Below are 18,996 nucleotides of genomic sequence, written 5' to 3'. Positions count from 1 at the left end.
GTAATTTCCCAACTTTAAGGACAAATTAGGTTTTTGTTTTCCTTCTTTTTTGACTGACTATAGATTGACTATAGATTAACGAGCAATTTTAATTTTTTATTTTATTTTAACAAAATTATGAGTGAGGTGATGGTGTGATATGTATCTCAGATGCAGTGGAGGGGTGGTCCAGTGGGTCCTGGTGTGTGGTGTCCTGGCAGGCATTGTGTTATTAAGCCTTCCCTATTTGAGTAACTGCTGGAGCCCAGAGAAGATAGAGAGAACAGGACAGAACTGTTCTAAGCACATATTCAGCTGCAGAGAACAAACAGCTTAAAAAGCAACAGTGAATAAACATGCATTTACCTTGTACTGCTGTGTGCGCCAAATCCTTTGCCACAACAGCCTCACTAAATCAATTAACGTCTGGCTCGAAAGGGAAAAACTATGACCAAAAACAACAATTTGCTGTAAATGTATGCACTCAATTGACTACTAAAAGTCAAATGTAATCTGGAAGGTTTCTAGGTGTGTAGTTGCCATCAAAGTGAAGCCATTGTTTAAAACTTTGTTGGATGTGACTCATAAATACTTGGAAAAAGGTACAGGAAATAGGGATGTGTTCAGCTGGAGCACCTATTTTTGCACACACCTATGCATGTGCCTCCCTGTCTGGCTATGGACAGAATTTCTAAATGGAATAATGTCACACAAACTCAAGATGAAGTTAAGAAACTTTACAGGTATGTCACTGACACGAAATTTACAGCTCAATTGAAAGATATGGGTGGTCTAAGACATGCTGCTGATAAATGTAACCTGTTTCATAATGGAACCGTAACAACCGTGACAACATTATACTTTTAACCTTGGGTGTGTCTGTGGTTTTTGTTCCAAGACATGCAAAGTATGAAAGACCACAAAGGCAGTTTTGAAAACAACATTAATCAATATTTACACTCTTTCACTGTCAAGCTTTTACATATTAGGATTTAAATTTAAAGAAAGAAAGAAGGATAAAAGAAACATAAACAAAATATCATCTGATCTTTAGAAGGTCTGGAGGATTTGGGTGTGTGTCTGGGAAGGGTTACAAGTTTCAAATACTTTGAAGTTCATCATTCCACACCGATAAAGATTATTCACGAGTGGAAAACAATGTCAGACACATGCCAATCTTCCCAGGACTGGACATCTCAGCAACATCACCAGAAGGTCAAACTGTGCAATGTTCAGAGAAACTGGAAAAGAAATGCACATCGCCGACTCTACAGGGCTCTATTAGAATATTCAAGTTAATGAAAGTATCCAAAGAAAAAGACTGAACAAGACTCGCTTGTTTGGAAGGATTACCAGGAGAAAGCCTCTAAATTCTAAAAAGAACATGGCAGCACAGGCTAGGGTTGGAAAATTGTATCTGAACCACAAGATATCTGCAAAAATGTATTTTGCACACACAAAATCAAACTATGATATTGAGCTATGGTGCACAGTGCCACAATTGGTGAAAATCAAACGCAGCACATAAACTGTCAAGCAGAGTGGTTGATGGGTAACAATTTATTCTTGTTGTGCAGCCACAGGACCTGGGCACTTTGCACTCACTGAGCTGACCAGGAACGCCTCTGTACATCAAGTATTCTAGAGTGAAACGTGAGTCCATCTGTCGGACTTGACCAACAGAGCAATGATGCCAAACACACCAGTCAATCTAAAACAGAATGGCAGAAAAAGCTGTTGCAATGGCCCAGTCAATGTCCAGACCACATTCAAGCCAATTAAAAGGCTGAATGAACTCTAAAGAAAGCTGCGCACACACAAATGCCCAAGGACTTCAATGAACTGGAGCAATTTTGCAAAGAGGAGTTGGCCAAGATTCCTCCATAATGGCATGAGAGGGAAGAATTATTTTAACTTATTGGTGCTAAAAAGTATTGAATTATGGGGTCTACTTAGTTTACACACTGCTTCTGTTATTTTTGAACCAATAACGAGAAGGTATAACAGGTCACATGTTGTTCATCTGGGATTGTAAAATAAAGTTATTTTAAAACCTGAGGAGGACTCGATTATTTTTTATTATTAAGTAAGTAAGTAAAATTTATTTATATAGCACATTTCACAGATAAAAATCACAAAGTGCTTCACAATAAGATCAGGCATACAAGTTAAAATTAATTAAAAACCCGTTTGTATAAAAATGTCTTCAGCTGCTTTTTAAAGGAGTCAGTAGAGTCTAGACAGCGTAAAGACAACGGCAGGGAGTTCCACAGCCTCGGTGCCTGAAAAGCTCGATCCCCACGTGTTTTAAACCCGGTACGTGGGACCACCAGTAGCCTCTGACCTGAAGACCTAAGTGCTCGGGATGAAGCACGAGGTTTCAACAGGTCAGAGTTATACTGGGGAGCTTCACCGTGCAGAGCTCTAAAAGTTACAACTAAAATTTTAAAATGAACCCTAAAATTTACAGGCAACCAATGAAGAGAAGCCAAAACTGGAGTAATGTGTGACCTCTTGTTTGTACCAGTTAAAAGTCTTGCCGCTGCATTCTGTACAGACTGAAGGCGATCCAGAGCTGATTTGTTGAGACACGTAAAAAAGACTGTTACAATAATCCAAACGAGAAGAGATAAAAGCATGAATCATCTCAAGTTCTGCCTTTGACACAAGTAGCCTGAGTTTAGAAATGTTTCTTAGATGATAAAAACAGTTCCGGACAAATTGTTTAGTGTTTCTCAAGAGACATCGAACTGTCAAATATAACACCTACGTTTCTAAGGGTCTAAAAAACTGATATGCTGCCTAATTTCTGAGAGCATGTGATCAGGTGCAACAATCAAGGTTTCTGTTTTATCTGCATTTAACTGGAGTAAATTGTCATTTAACCATTGTTTGATTTCTGACAGACAATTATTTAAACAAGACAATTTATAAAACTCAGAAGTTTTGAAAGAACAGTATAACTGAATGTCATCAGCATAGAGGTGATAAGCAATATTATTGTAACGTCTGATAATGTGGCCTAGAGGGAGGATATACAGCAAAAAGAGAATAGGACCTAAAACAGATCCTTGAGGTGCCCCAGAAGGCAGAACTGATGTTTCCGACAGCACATGATTCATACAGACAGTAAAGGATCTCTCAGATAGATACGACATAAACCATTTTAAAACAACACCAGTAATCCCAAACAAGTCCTTCAGCCTATTTATCATGATGCTGTGATCAACAGTATCAAAAGCAGAGCTGAGATCCAACAGAACCAGAACGGTGTTCTCTCCAGTGTCTGCTGCCATCAGAGACACTTTAAGCAAAGCGGTTTCAGTGGAGTGCAATTTGCGGAAACCAGACTGGAAAATGTCCAGAACATTGTTCTTCTCCAAAAAGTTGTTAAGTTGTTCTGCAACTGTTTTTTCCAAGATCTTTGACACCAATGCTAATTTTGATATTGGCCTGTAACTGCTTGGAAGAGATGGGTCCATATTTGGTTTCTTTAATATTGGTTCAACAATAGCTTGTTAGCTGGGAACTGAGCCAGTATAAAGAGAAGTATTAATTATTTCCAGAATACAGGGGCCAATAGAGTCAAACACACTAATGAAAAATGATGGAGGACGTACATCAAGGTGGCTTGAGTCAGTTTCATTTGACCAAGCAGAGCACTGATGTCCTGTAAGGTAACAGGAGTAAAAGAGGACCAGATATCAGCAACGTGTCAGTGTGATACTGAGAGGATGGTAAATGGCCTGTATTTGTAAAGCGCTTTTACTAGTCCTCCCTAGGGACCCCAAAGCGCTTTACACACCCAGTCATCCACACATTCACACACTGGTGGAGGCAGCTACAGTTGTAGCCACAGCTGCCCTGGGGCAGACTGACAGAAGCGCCATCGGCCCCTCACCAGTAGGCGGTAGGTGAAGTGTCTTGCCCAAGGACACAATGACCGAGACTGTCCGAGCCGGGGCTCGAACCAGCAACCTTCCGATTACAAGACGAACAAGACGAACACCCAACTCTTGAGCCACGATCGCCCCGATCGAGGATGATGGAGAAATATTAGACCTGACGGCAGCGACCTTATTAATAAAATAGTTTAAAAATTCATTACAATCAGATTTAGTATAGACTGGTACATGAGGAATATCAGGAGAGACAATGTTTTTAATTGTATCAAACAATACTCTGGGATTTTTCTTTTTTGAAGCTATTAGATTAGCAAAATATTCAGTTCTGGCATTTTTTATCATGTCGTTAAGTGAGGAAATTGATTCCTTGAGATGTACCCTATGGACCTCAAGCTTGGAAGCCTTCCATAAACGTTCTAATTTGCGACAATATCTCCTAAAATTTCGAATATTTTCATTTATCCAAGGACAGAAATTTGAAGAATGGACAACATTTAGTTTCAGAGGTGCCACCGTATCTAAAATAGATTTACATTGATTGTTAAAAGACAAAATAAGTGAATCCATATCATTTTGAGCCATGCGAGGGTCAAACATGGCAGAGAACCTTCTAGCAGCATCCTGGTTTATAATCCGCCTTTGGATCATCAATTTAGGAGGTGAAGGATCCACGTAAAATGACAAATTAAAGAATATACAACTATGGTCACTCATGTGGACATCTTCCACACATACATCATGTATATTTAAACCCAGGAGAAAACAAGATCCAGTGTGTGGCCCTTTGTATGTGTGGGGCCAGAAACATGCTGCTTAAAGTTAAAAGACTCAGTGATAGTGATGAGCTCAGCAGCAGTGTTACAGGAAGCGTCATCAATATGAAGGTTTAAGTCTCCCAATATTACAACCTTCTCCAGTTTAATGATCGATGTCAGAAGGTCGTTAAATTCAGCTAGAAAGACCCCAGCAGGTCCAGCAGGTCGATAGATTAAAATACAGTAAAAGGTTTTCAGAGAACCGACCTTCATCATCTGTGACTCAAATAAAGAAAAGAAGTCCGAGGTCATCGGTTTGCATATGAGTCTGTCCTGGTAAACAACAGCGGCATTAATATGTCCTTATATGTAAAACTTAGACATACGTTTATGTTATCAGTATGATAAATGCAGAAATGTACAGCCTCTCAGTCATCATTTCACCATAATTTCTTTCTTTAATCCAGTCACATCTTACAATCAGTACTTAGAAATATTCAGGGTTCAGGGTTCACACATACTTAGAAATATGAATAAAAAAGAAAAGACACAGTTTACTTATGGACTCGTAATATTAATGAGATGAAGTAGGAGTTGATTTTTGTCATTAGATTTATCCTTTAGCCACTGAGGAATGTAGTCATTTTTGTGTGATAGTCTGTTGTGCACCTCCCCTCGTCATCTGGTAATATGGTGGTGTTTTGGTCTTTGCAGACTTTTCTGCAGACCTCTTTTTAGTCCCAAAGAAGCGTGAGGGATACTTATCAAGTCTGAGATTTCTGCCCGCTTGGACTACAGGCTAATTGACTGGTTAGCTATTCAATGAGGAGATGAGAGTTGTTTTTAATTAATTTGGCTGGACCATGTTTATTAACACACTATTCTTACAAAGAATTCTTAAATATACAATATATCTTTTATTGTCTGTTACATTCACGAGGCACAGTCACTTTTTTGGGCAGGTCTGGACGCACAGGGCCCACCCATGACCCTGACGCTGCTTGCTGCAGGGCGTACCTGCCGCGATGGGCGGGTAGCGATGTTCACGTGTCTGCTCAACTAACGATTTAATAGCATTCACATCAGAAGTTATCAGCTATTTGATCTCGTCCAGTCAGTAGATGAGCTGTGTGTGTGTGCTTCTTTGTGTCCTCTCACGTTGGATTGTCTGGCTGGGAGGCTGGTGTGTTATCAGAATGAGGGGAACGTGGATAAAACGGCTGTTGTTGTTAGTGGGAGCTGTGGGGGTCATGCTGTACTTCGGCATCTTTCTGAAGAATGGACACCAACATAGCGTGGACACTAAAAACGAGATGGACACACCGCGCATGAAGACCTCGTCCAACCTGGAGGAAAGAATCAGCGATCTAAGTGAGTTCAGTCAGATTAAAGTTTCTCTTTTAGATGATTATTATTATTATTAAGATTAAATGCTACCCGTGGGTTTTATACAAGAAAGAAAGTTAAATATGGTAATAAAATTAAGCGAAATATCAATTAAATTCAGAGGCAGTTTTACATGCACATGTATTGAAGATATGACATTAAGTCAATGCCCGCCAATGATTTATTAGTAAAAAGTATAGGGGGAAAGACATTAATGAAAGCACCCTTAGTATGGTTATAAAAAGAAATAAATAGGTCTTTTGCAGTTTATTGTTGACAAATGAGATAAAATGATAACACAAGTTTATGTCCCTGTTCAATTAAAGTGTTTGTTGAGCTTGAAGAGTTTTCTTCTTCTTCGGCCATGTTCTCTTAATAATACACTCACTTGGTTGATTACTTTGCCCGTTTCTTTTATTGTTAGCAACACAGGAAGGGAATGAGATACATCATTGCTGCAGTTCGCGCCAACTGAACACACACACGGAACAGGAAGAGGAAATGAAAAAACAATCACCAAAGTAAAATCTCTTTCAAAATAAAATGATAATCAGAAAACGACAATCAGAAAAAACGTCTCTCCCAACATAAAATAAATCAATATATTTACTCATGAGAACACAAATCTAACACCCCCCCTTGTTCTCATGCTATCAACCCATAGCATCTTATGAATTTCCAAAGAAACATTTTTGAAACTTTCTGAGTCTCACTCTTGTGACTGGTTTTGTTAGTATGTCTGCAGTCATTTCTTCTGATGGACAGTATTCAATGCAGATTTTCCCTTCATTTACCGCCTCACGAATGAAGTGATATTTCACATCAATGTGTTTGGACCTCTGTCTCTTCACAGGGTTTTTACTCAAAGCAATGGCCCCTTGGTTGTCCCCAAACAGTTTCGTACATGTGTATCTTTTCTTGTCCATGCCGTTTAACAGTTGGGTTAAATACATGCTCTCCTGAGTAGTGGTTGCAAGACCAATGTATTCAGCTTCACATGTTGAGAGTGCCACTGTAGGCTGTTTCTTTGTTTTCCAAAATATTACTGGTCCCTCTTTAGTAAGTGCACAACAGTAGCCTGTTGTACTGCGTCTGTCTTTTACAGAGGATACCCAGTCAGAGTCACCGTAAGCAATTAGATCTAGATCCTCACTGCTTTTCTTAAAGATCAGTTCAAAGTCATTTGTACCTTTCAGATACCTGAGGACTTGCTTTGCCATTACTAGGTCCTCTCTCATGGGTTGAGCTAGTGTTTGAGATAGTCTGCTAACAACCCAGCTTATATCTGGTCTCGTACACGTCATGGCATATATCAAGCTGCCCACTATTTCTCTATACTCTCTTGAGTTAACAGTCTCATTTCCATCATTTTCTCCACACGTGGTAGTATCCGTTTTTAGATCACACGGTGTGGATCTGGGTTTGCATTCAGATGTCATGTTTGCTGTTGGTGCAAATGTCTCTTGGTAGTCTATCCCTTGTGTCTGGTTGTAACCTTTTGCTACAAACCTGGTTTTGAATATTTGTCCTTGTTAATTTTCTTTGAGGGCGTAGACCCATTTTCCTCCAATGGTATTTCTACCGGTAGGTAAAGTAGTCAGTTCGAATGTGTCATTCTCTTTCAGAGGGTTGATTTCTTCTGTCATTGCCTGTTTCCTCCTTGGTGCTTCTGGTGATTTCAGCGCCTCTTTATAGGTTTGGGGGATTCCACAGGTTGCTCTGTAACAGTAATCAACACTCACAGAGGTTACATTTGTTAAATCTTTGCAGTTAGATGTATAATCCTCTAGATATTTGGGAGGTTTCCTTTCTCTGTTAGGATAGCGCTCAGTTTGTTTTTGCTCATCATCCTCATGTCTTTCTATGTCAGGGTTTGGTTCGTTTGTGGTGGTTTCCTCATCTCTAGGGGGTCTGTTCTCTGTTGCATTTTCGTTTTGTTGTCCTGTACTTTCTTTTGAGGGTACTACATACTCATAAGTCTGAATTTCTGAGTCATATTCATCAGTCTGTGTTTGTTGTTCAACAGTGTTCTTCTTGATAAATCTCACAAGCCTGTGTTTTGACACTTTTCCTGTGCGAGGGTTATAGACCAGGTATGCTGAGGTATTTTTACTATAACCCACAAATATTCCTTTTTCACATCTGGGATCAAGTTTCTTGTGGTTATGTGTGTATGCATAACAGTCTGATCCAAATATCCACAGTTTTGAGAGATCTGGTCTTTTCCCTGTTAACATTTGATATGGTGTACTTTTAGTCCTGTTACTGTAGCATCTGTTGCGGGTGTGAGCTGCATTTTGAACGGCGTAAGGCCATAATTCTTTTGGCAGCTCTTTTTCTAGTAAGAGACACCTCCCCATTTCAAAGAGAGTTCTCCATTGCTTCTCAGCTGTGCCATTTTGATGAGGAGAATATGGTGCAGATGTTTCATGCTTTATGCCTTTTTCCCTTAAAAGAGACTGAAAGGAACTGCTTGTGAACTCTGTGCCATTATCCGATCTAATGCACTTAACACTGCCGTATGGTGCACAGTCGGCTAGAAACTTTGCTGTGGCCTCTGTCGTGTCACTTTTTTGTTTTAGGAAGTAAACTGACACTGCCCCTGAAAAATCATCGGTAAATACTATAGCGTATTTATGACCACTTTGGCCACTTGGTTCAATAGGGCCGGCTAGGTCAGTGTGTACCAACTGTAATGGTTCACTCGCTTTTGGGTCGCTTTGTCTGTTTCTGTTGTTAGTGAATTTCCCTTCTGTGCACACATTACAATCTAGCATCCCACTGCCTGTGATTTTCATGCCATCTACAACATCAGGTAGTTTTAACACATCGCTAACATTACAATGTCCTAAAATTTCGTGCCATGTTTTTACATCACAAGCCAGATTAACAGTATCACAGGACATTATGTCATTGAGTGATGTTTCAATGTTTACCGTTTTCAAATAGTAGAGTCTGTTGTATTCTTCGATGGGGAAGACTGTCCCATCTTTGTTCAGTAGTTCGTTCTGTCCCTTCTTGAAGATCACCTGTGCTCCATAGTTTGTAGCTGCCTTCACTGAAAATATGCTCTGAGGGTAGGATGGGATGAACAGGGCATCTCTCAGTGTGATGGTAGTACAGTGTCCTTGTGTGTCTCGTAGAGAGACGTTCGCGTCTCCCCTCTTGAGTGCAACGTTGTTTGTCCTGGATCCATCAGCGAGCTCCATGTAGTGTTCCCCAGGATCAAAGGTCTCGTCGAACTTTATGAACTTATTCTTCTCCGTAATGACGTGTGAAGTCGCACCACAGTCCACCATTAGTCCTTCTCTCATTATGTCAGTAGTCAGAGGTCTTTGACTGACTTTAAATACAAAAGTCTGCTCTTCTTTCTTGCCCTCTAGTTTTACTACAGTTAGTTTTGCGTCATCTCTGTACTTGGTTTTTCTTCTACATGTCTCATCACTGTGTGTCGAGCTTCTATGGTAGTTACACCACTTAGGTGTTCCCTTTTGGCGACAATCTTTTACAAAATGTCCTTTGTTTCCACATCCATGGCAGGTGATTGATGTTAAATCAACCTTCATCACATTATCCACTTTTACTTTGTTGTCAAATTTTTCTGTTTCCTCGTAACTTCGTAGGTTGCTTTTGAACTGTGTGAATGTTAAATCTTCACTGCTTTGAGTTGTGTGGATAGCAAATGGCTTGTAAGTTTCAGGAAGCCCCTTTAGAATCATAGCGATAATAAGTCCATCACTGATGACTTCTTTTGCATTTCTTAGAGAGGTCACTGCTTTTTCAGCTCGGATAATATAATCTGTCACTGTCTCATCTGGTTTCTCCTGTAAAGACGTCAGCTCTGTGTACAGTGCGATGATTCTGGGCTTGCCTTTACTATCGTAGTGGTCACGTAGTATTTTTAAAGCTTTTCTTCCGTCGTCAGCCGCATCTCTCATTACCAGTGACAGACTTTTATCATCGAGAAACTGTATCAGTTCAGCGTAGCATTCAGCATTCTTCTCTGCATCTGGGTTAGTGACTGATAATATAGTGTCCTTTAGGCCAATGATCCGCATGTGGCCGAGAAACTTCGCCTCCCAAAGTTCGTAACTGTTTTCGTCTCCGTTGAACACTAACCTCTGCCATCTTCCTCCTGTTGTGTCACGCCTGGGCCCATAACCTGTTGAGCTTGAAGAGTTTTCTTCTTCTTCGGCCATGTTCTCTTAATAATACACTCACTTGGTTGATTACTTTGCCCGTTTCTTTTATTGTTAGCAACACAGGAAGGGAATGAGATACATCATTGCTGCAGTTCGCGCCAACTGAACACACACACGGAACAGGAAGAGGAAATGAAAAAACAATCACCAAAGTAAAATCTCTTTCAAAATAAAATGATAATCAGAAAACGACAATCAGAAAAAACGTCTCTCCCAACATAAAATAAATCAATATATTTACTCATGAGAACACAAATCTAACAGTGTTTAATACTGCAATTTTAGCTTTTGAACGTGCAGTGTATTTTTATTTATGCTTTTGTTTTTATCCTTCTGTATGCATGTAAACAGAGGTAGGAAATGTAGAAGATGAGTGCATGTATGAAAGTTACTCATTCCATTTCTTTGATCATGTTTTTTCTTACATTCTCTTTTACTGAAGACAAAGTACTCAGAGGTTTTGAGAAAAAGCAGGATATCATGCAGAAAATATTGGAAGAGGACAGAGAAAAACAAAGAAAATCAGCAGAAGTCCAACAGCCAGCAGTTCAAAAGCAAGCAGAGAAGAAGAAAGATGATGCAAATATCCAACCCCAAAATGAAGCAGATCAAATGAAAAAGTCTGAAAAACTGTTCCCTAACTCGGTCTTGTTCAAGGAGTGGGGGGCAAATCTCTCTGAAGATGACCAAAGAGAGGCTCAGAGCCTGTATGAGAAGTATGGGTACAATGTTTTTCTGAGCGATCGCCTCCCTCTGGATCGACCTCTTCCAGATTCCAGAGATCCTCGGTACAACTTTTACAACTTTTCATTTTAATCTTTCATTCTCTCTCCTGTACATTCAAAGAAAAAAAATTACTCTATCCAGTCTATTTCTTGCTAAAATATTTCAAATTTCTGATCTTTTTAATAAATAGGTGTTTGAAAAAGAGTTACCCCAAGGACCTGCCAAGTCTCAGTGTGGTGCTCATCTACCTGGATGAAGCCCTGTCTGTTCTCCAAAGAGCCCTGCGCAGCATCATCGACCGCACTCCTAAAAACCTGCTGAAGGAGATAATAATGGTGGATGACCATAGTTCTAATGGTAAATTGGATACAAACGATTGGTTATAAGCCAATTCAAATATATCATCAAAAGCTGAGTGAAGACTATCACATCACACATGTTTGGGACTAGTTTTCTTCTTTAGATGGTTTGAATCTGCTGGTATCACTTCCTTACCCACACTTCCTTCAGAAAAAAACATAACTATCTTTTTCCATTCAGACAATCTGAAGGGTGACCTTGACGTTTATGTGAAGTTGCTTGAGCAGGAGAACCCTAATCTCCGTATTGTGAGAGTGAGGCACAGTGAGCAGAGAGGTCTCGCTCATGCCAGAGCATCCGGGTGGAGGGCTGCTACTGCTGATGTGGTGGCCATCCTGGACGCACACATTGAAGTCCATGAGATGTGGTAGGAACATGGCAGAAATACATATATTCAGTTGTTGGTTTAAGTCTTATATTTTCTGTTTTCTTTTATCATTATATTACCACATTGTGTTAAAGAACATATCAATGCTGTCTTCATGAGATTAGCTACAAGTTTACCAAATATAAATTGCCATCAGTGATTTTTTGAGGCCATGGATGTGTCAAAGTTTCACGACAGATTTGCTGAGAGTAATACGTTTTTCTTTCTCACATACAAACACTTTACATGTCTGGTGATCTGGTCCTCCTTTCCCCACATCCCCACGGTCTGCCAGCCAGACTGTGACACATAATTCCAGTTTATACCAGTTGCCATAGTCATGCTGCATAGTGTGATTGAAGAGTGTTGACCCAGACATGTCAGCAATTAATGAAATGTACACATTAGTTGACTAACTTTTCCACCTTTTCTTTGTTCCCCTCCTTCATGCAGGGCTGAACCTCTGCTGACACAGATTAAAGCTGACAGAACTGTGGTGGTTTCCCCGGTGTTTGATAGAGTCAACTTTGATGATCTCAAGGTTACTACATATCATCCCAATGCACACGCCTTCGACTGGGCTCTGTGGTGCATGTATGAGAGTTTTACACCCGAGTATTACAAACTTAATGATGGTTCACTGCCTGGCAAGTAAGTTCAAGTGAAATCAATGTTTAACAATATAACAGCCATATTAACTCTATCATTATGATCTAATATCAATGTACAATAGTTAAAATGGAGTTCTCTTCTTTGACTTTAGGAGTCCATCTGTCATGGGGATCATGGTTGCTGATAGAAAGTTTCTGGGGGAAATTGGAGTCCTTGATGAAGGAATGAAAGTGTATGGTGGAGAAAATGTTGAGCTGGGAATTCGTGTGAGTAAAGACCACATGGTTATAAATTTTCTTTCATAGTAAAGCAAACATAAGTGTCTTTGCCATCAGATTATATAGAATATTTGTGCAGATGGACCTTCTGGATTTTGTTATAATCACCACAGGTGTCCGAATCTGCAGATCATTTAAAATGGCTATAAACATACCATAGAAACTGAAGGTGCAGGTAGCAAGTAAATGAATTGCATTATGTAATACAAACAAGGAGATGAGGTCCAAAGTTATATCTTAGCCATGGAAAGAATAGTGACTGAGTTTTATTGTGCTTTTTTTTTCATGTAGGTATGGACATGTGGAGGCAGTGTTGAAGTTGTTCCATGTTCCAAGATCGCCCACATCGAGAGGGCCCACAAGCCCTACATGCCTGACCTGGGTCCTGCCATGAAGAGAAATGCCCTCAGAGTTGCAGAGATCTGGATGGATGAATACAAGCACAACGTTAACTTGGCTTGGAACATCCCATTTGAGGTGTTTTGTGGCACTGACACAAACAGCAAATTATGTTTTCTCTAAAGGATATTTCATTCTCCTGTTCATAGAGTCATGAGGAGATGAGTTATGGGTACATATTAGGCTTTGAGTGCTCTTTGTGTGTTTGAGTTTTAGCTTTTTTTGCATTGACATTTAAGGAAAATCTTTCTTCAGATTCTTCCTCAGTCACAATCTGTGAATCGATTCACATCTTCTTCTTAGTTCCTGCAGAATCATAGAATTGACACAGGCGACATTTCAGAGAGGAAGAAACTTTGTGGCATGGTGTTTGTGGCACTGACACAAACAGCAAATGACACTTTCTTTAAGGGATATTTCATTTGTTTACTTACATGACGCAAAAAAACATTGGTTAATTAACAACTTTATGAGACTTTGAGTGCTCTTAGCTTTTTCTACATTGACATTCAAAGGAAACCTCTCTTTAGATTCTTCCTCAGTCACATGAAACTATAAGCTGATTAACACCTTATTTTGCTTTTTGCAGAATCATGGAATTGACATAGGCGACATTTCAGAGAGGAAGAAACTCAGAGAAAGGCTGAACTGTAAACCTTTCAAATGGTACCTGGATAATGTGTATCCTAAGCTGGATCCCTGGGACGACCTCCTCGCATACGGAGGAGTACGTTTACTTTTCTCTGATGCTTAGTATGTTTGGTACAGAGAGGTCCTGCACAATGTGTGGGAATCTGTGTTTGATGATTTGCCTGTTTCCATTTGTAATATTCATAATGTTCTCCTGATGACAGATGAAGAACCTTGATGCTGACATGTGCCTAGACCAAGGTCCAGTACCAGGTCACACACCGATAGCCTACAATTGCTACTACTATGGACCTCAAGTAAGTGAAGCACCTTATAATTATGTTGATAATCATGATTATAAGGCAGTGCAGTTGTAAAAAACAAAAATCAAAACGAAAAACACTATAAATTGATTAAATCTTTTAACGCATACTGTATCATATTTGATACAAATTTGGGAGTTTTTCAGACTCCCCCCCTCCCCCCCAAACAACCTCAACAAATTGCACAACACAAGTTTAAGCAAAAAATGAAGAAAAAATAAATTTGGAACTCATATTTTTAAAATTTTTAATGGTAAACACTCTATTTTCTATTTTCAAAACCTTTCTTGCAATTATTTCATGGTTCAAGCTTTAAAGGGTTACAACTGAGTAATTTTGTCTTTAAGCTTGTCTCTTTGTTAAGCTCAGGATTGTTGACAGTGCAGCTGGTATTTTTAGATCGCACCCAGGATGTCTCTTTCAAAACACAAGCATTTGTGCGTGCAATTCCATCTGAAATGAATGTCACAGTCCACAGAGATCGAAGAAGTTAATTATTGTTCCTTATTGTCTGTTGTTAGCATTTTTAACATCCTAATATCATTTTGCCCTCTGTATCTCTCTGTCTCTTTCTCTTTCTTCCTTTCTAAGTTCACATATTATCGTGGAACGGGTGAGCTCTACATTGGTGGCATGAAGTCACATAAGCACAATGACAACCGATGTTTAGCTGACACGGGCACAAAAGAAACTGAGCCTGGCCTGTACAACTGTAAAGAGGCTATGCAGAAAGGAATGGGGATATACTGGGACTTCACTCAGGTACTACAAAGTTGTTTGCTGCATCTCAGAACAGGTTGAATGAGCACTGTTAGTCTTAAAACTGAACAAACTAGCTGCCTTTTTTTTAACACTTTGCTTTCTTTCCCAGGGCGAAGAACTGAAGAACAGACAGACAAAGAGATGCCTGGAAATTATAAACAAGAAACTTATAATACAGGAATGTACAGGTCAAAGATGGACAATTCAACACATAATCAAACCCTTTTAAAGTGTGTTTGAGCTCTGCTCATTGGGCAGTGGATAAGTTACACCTGGGTGCTCTATTGAGAACAATACATTTACTTTTGCTTCCAATACTTTTAATGTGAGTGTGTGTGTATTACAGATTTTAAAGCCAAGATATTTGTAAAAATACCTTAGATATTAAATAGGTTTTGTATCAAAGATTTTCAGTCTAGAGTAGCACAACAAACTTTGAGTCTTTTCAACATTCAAGACAAAGTTAAACAGTTGTGAAATCCTAGCAGGGTGTTGCCAATTATATGTCTGTACAAGAGTTGACATGAATTGCAGCAAATCCATGTTCACATATTCTGTCCCAGTAAAACTCATGCTTGGTAATTGCAGTTTTAAAGTGATGCTTTACTTATTAAGTTTCAGCTACAATGGAGACCATAAAATAATATCTTTTAATAACACATTTGCTCTGTCTGTTAAAAGTTTGAAGGACTTGAGTTTCCAGTATTTTAACGGTAGTTACCATAGCAAAATCTATAATTCATATCTGTCCTTGTGATGGCCAAACCCGTGGCCACACTCTAAAGTCGGTAACTTTTGTATTTTCTTTCTTCATTTGAACATAGTAATACATTTTAGTTTCCAATAACTTTATTGATTGGTTTGGATACATTTGTTCTATTTGTAAGCGCGCGCATTTAGTTTACTTATGTATTCATACTTCATTTCTTTGCTTTCTGACTAACCTTTGTCTTTTTATTTCTTACCTGCCATAATCCCTGGGAGTTGCTGGACAAAAGATGGTAGCCAGGGTTTGAAACCATTAAATGAAAAGAAGATAATTGGACCACACCACCACTTCCTGCTGAAGGGGAGAATGGGTGTTTTCTTTACTTTAAAAACAAAGTATTTGTATTTAATTAAATATTTGAGTTTAGGGTTTAATGGGGTTTTTGATTTTCTTCTTTAGTGTTTAGTTTATTAGCAAACTAGGTTGTACTGCATCGTTTGTGATTTATGATTGTGTTTTGTTTGTTACCCCTCATGTGTCACAATGGTCTGATCAGCCATTATACAGGGAGTGCAGAATTATTAGGCAAATGAGTATTGTGTCCACATCATCCTCTTCATGCATGTTGTCTTACTCCAAGCTGTATAGGCTCGAAAGCCTACTATCAATTAAGCATATTAGGTGATGTGCATCTCTGTAATGAGAAGGGGTGTGGTCTAATGACATCAACACCCTATATCAGGTGTGCATAATTATTAGGCAACGTCCTTTCCTTTGGCAAAATGGGTCAAAAGAAGGACTTGACAGGCTCAGAAAAGTCAAAAATAGTGAGATATCTTGCAGAGGGATGCAGCAGTCTCAAAATTGCAAAGCTTCTGAAGCGTGATCATCGAACAATCAAGCGTTTCATTCAAAATAGTCAACAGGGTCGCAAGAAGCGTGTGGAAAAACCAAGGCGCAAAATAACTGCCCATGAACTGAGAAAAGTCAAGCGTGCAGCTGCCAAGATGCCACTTGCCACCAGTTTGGCCATATTTCAGAGCTGCAACATCACTGGAGTGCCCAAAAGCACAAGGTGTGCAATACTCAGAGACATGGCCAAGGTAAGAAAGGCTGAAAGACGACCACCACTGAACAAGACACACAAGCTGAAACGTCAAGACTGGGCCAAGAAATATCTCAAGACTGGTTTTTCTAAGGTTTTATGGACTGATGAAATGAGAGTGAGTCTTGATGGGCCAGATGGATGGGCCCGTGGCTGGATTGGTAAAGGGCAGAGAGCTCCAGTCCGACTCAGACGCCAGCAAGGTGGAGGTGGAGTACTGGTTTGGGCTGGTATCATCAAAGATGAGCTTGTGGGGCCTTTTCGGGTTGAGGATGGAGTCAAGCTCAACTCCCAGTCCTACTGCCAGTTTCTGGAAGACACCTTCTTCAAGCAGTGGTACAGGAAGAAGTCTGCATCCTTCAAGAAAAACATGATTTTCATGCAGGACAATGCTCCATCACACGCGTCCAAGTACTCCACAGCGTGGCTGGCAAGAAAGGGTATAAAAGAAGAAAAACTAATGACATGGCCTCCTTGTTCACCTGATCTGAACCCCATTGAGAACCTGTGGTCCATCATCAAATGTGAGATTTACAAGGAGGGAAAACAGTACACCTCTCTGAACAGTGTCTGGGAGGCTGTGGTTGCTGCTGCACGCAATGTTGATGGTGAACAGATCAAAACACTGACAGAATCCATGGATGGCAGGCTTTTGAGTGTCCTTGCAAAGAAAGGTGGCTATATTGGTCGCTGATTTGTTTTTGTTTTGTTTTTGAATGTCAGAAATGTATATTTGTGAATGTGGAGATGTTATATTGGTGTCACTGGTAAAAATAAATAATTGAAATGGGTATATATTTGTTTTTTGTTAAGTTGCCTAATAATTATGCACAGTAATAGTCACCTGCACACACAGATATCCCCCTAAAATAGCTCAAACTAAAAACTACTTCCAAAAACATTCAGCTTTGATATTAATGAGTTTTTTGGGTTCATTGAGAACATGGTTGTTGTTCAATAATAAAATTATTCCTCAAAAATACAACTTGCCTAATAATTCTGCACTCCCTGTATATACCCTTGTATGTCATTTCATGTTTAGGTCAATTATGTATGTTTGTAGCAGTCATTTGGTTTGTTACGTTTGCAGTCTTTGCCTGAGTTCAGTTTTGTTTCTTTGACCTCTTTTATGAGCTCAACATTTATTATTCTTGTAAATATAATTTTTGGGGGTTAAATAAATGGAAACTATATTTTTCTAATAATTCCTGGGACTCCTTTTTTTCAACTCGGTCCATCACAGTCCTGTTGGCACTAGTGGGTAGTTAAAAGATTTTGAAATGTATTTTATAGATCTTATGTCTGTTATGTTACTAATGAAAAATAAATGTGGTAAAGACCTATGAAGGAATATCATTCAACTGAAATATAATATAATTTAAATATTTAATTTAAACATGACTAACATCAGGATGCATGCCTAAAAGGGAACAGATATCTGACTATTTTGTAGAGTTCTCTGGAATGTAGTGCATCATAATGAAAAACTAATACAAACACACAGTCCTGAATAAAACTGCTCATTTATTTTTTCCTAATGCTTCAGTGTAACTGATTCCCATTACTTTTAAGCAGATCCCATTCTGTTAAAGGTGCTCCATTACACTGTTCATACCGACTCCACATTGCCTGTTTCAATTTTAAATCAAAAACTTTCTACATTAGACAGACAACATTCCCCCCTCCGTGAATCGCTACCTTCTGTGTCCCAGGGATCCCAAGGGCTATATTGTCGGGGGGAGGGGGGGGGGGCTTTTGCCCCCTGGTAGGGTCTCCCATGGCAAATTGGTCCTGGGTGAGAGACCAGACAAACAGCAATTCAAAAGACCCGTATGATTATACAATTAAGGGAACAGTTTACCCTGCCCAGGATAGGGTGACCGGGGCCCCGCCCAGGAGACAGGCCTGAGGAGGGTGCCCGACGGCAAGCGTCTGGTGGCCGGGTCTTTGTTCCCCGTTGGGCACAGACTGGACATGGGCCCATCCTCCTTTAGGTCCACCACCCGCAGGAGCTGCCATAGGGGTTGGGTACAATGTGTGTCATGCAGCTGCCAGGAGCAGGGGCTCTGGTGGACCGATCTCCGTCTAACAAGACTCACAATTGGGATATGGAATTTCACATCTCTGGTGGGGACGGAGCCTGAGTTAGTGCATGAGGTTGAGAGGTGCCAGCTAGATATACAGGGAGTGCAGAATTATTAGGCAAGTTGTATTTTTGAGGAATACCACTGCTTGTAGAAGGTGTCTTCCAGGAACTGGCAGTAGGACTGGGAGTTGAGCTTGACTCCATCCTCAACCCGAAAAGGCCCCACAAGCTCATCTTTGATGATACCAGCCCAAACCAGTACTCCACCTCCACCTTGCTGCCGTCTGAGTCGGACTGGAGCTCTCTGCCCTTTACCAATCCAGCCACGGGCCCATCCATCTGGCCCATCAAGACTCACTCTCATTTCATCAGTCCATAAAACCTTAGAAAAACCAGTCTTGAGATATTTCTT

At 39.9% G+C, this 18,996-nt stretch overlaps 1 protein-coding gene across 1 annotated transcript; it reads left to right on the top strand.

Moving 5' to 3' along the window:
• Positions 1-5,835: 5,835 nt before the first annotated feature.
• Positions 5,836-14,913, top strand: LOC308392546 (putative polypeptide N-acetylgalactosaminyltransferase 8; the record flags this gene model as incomplete). Its single annotated transcript, XM_080875615.1, has 11 exons — positions 5,836-6,010; positions 10,670-11,015; positions 11,144-11,310; positions 11,494-11,680; positions 12,134-12,331; positions 12,444-12,558; positions 12,862-13,047; positions 13,559-13,696; positions 13,824-13,916; positions 14,514-14,684; positions 14,794-14,913. 11 exons carry the CDS (start codon positions 5,836-5,838, stop codon positions 14,911-14,913), a joined length of 1,896 nt encoding a protein of 631 aa, XP_080731741.1.
• Positions 14,914-18,996: the final 4,083 nt, after the last annotated feature.

Source organism: Rhamphochromis sp. 'chilingali' (assembly GCF_963969265.1).
Source record: "Rhamphochromis sp. 'chilingali' genome assembly, chromosome: 2".
NCBI classification, from domain to species: domain Eukaryota; kingdom Metazoa; phylum Chordata; class Actinopteri; order Cichliformes; family Cichlidae; genus Rhamphochromis; species Rhamphochromis sp. 'chilingali'.
The sequence above is the reverse complement of the archived record's forward strand: the minus strand, read 5'-3'. Positions and strand labels throughout refer to the sequence as shown.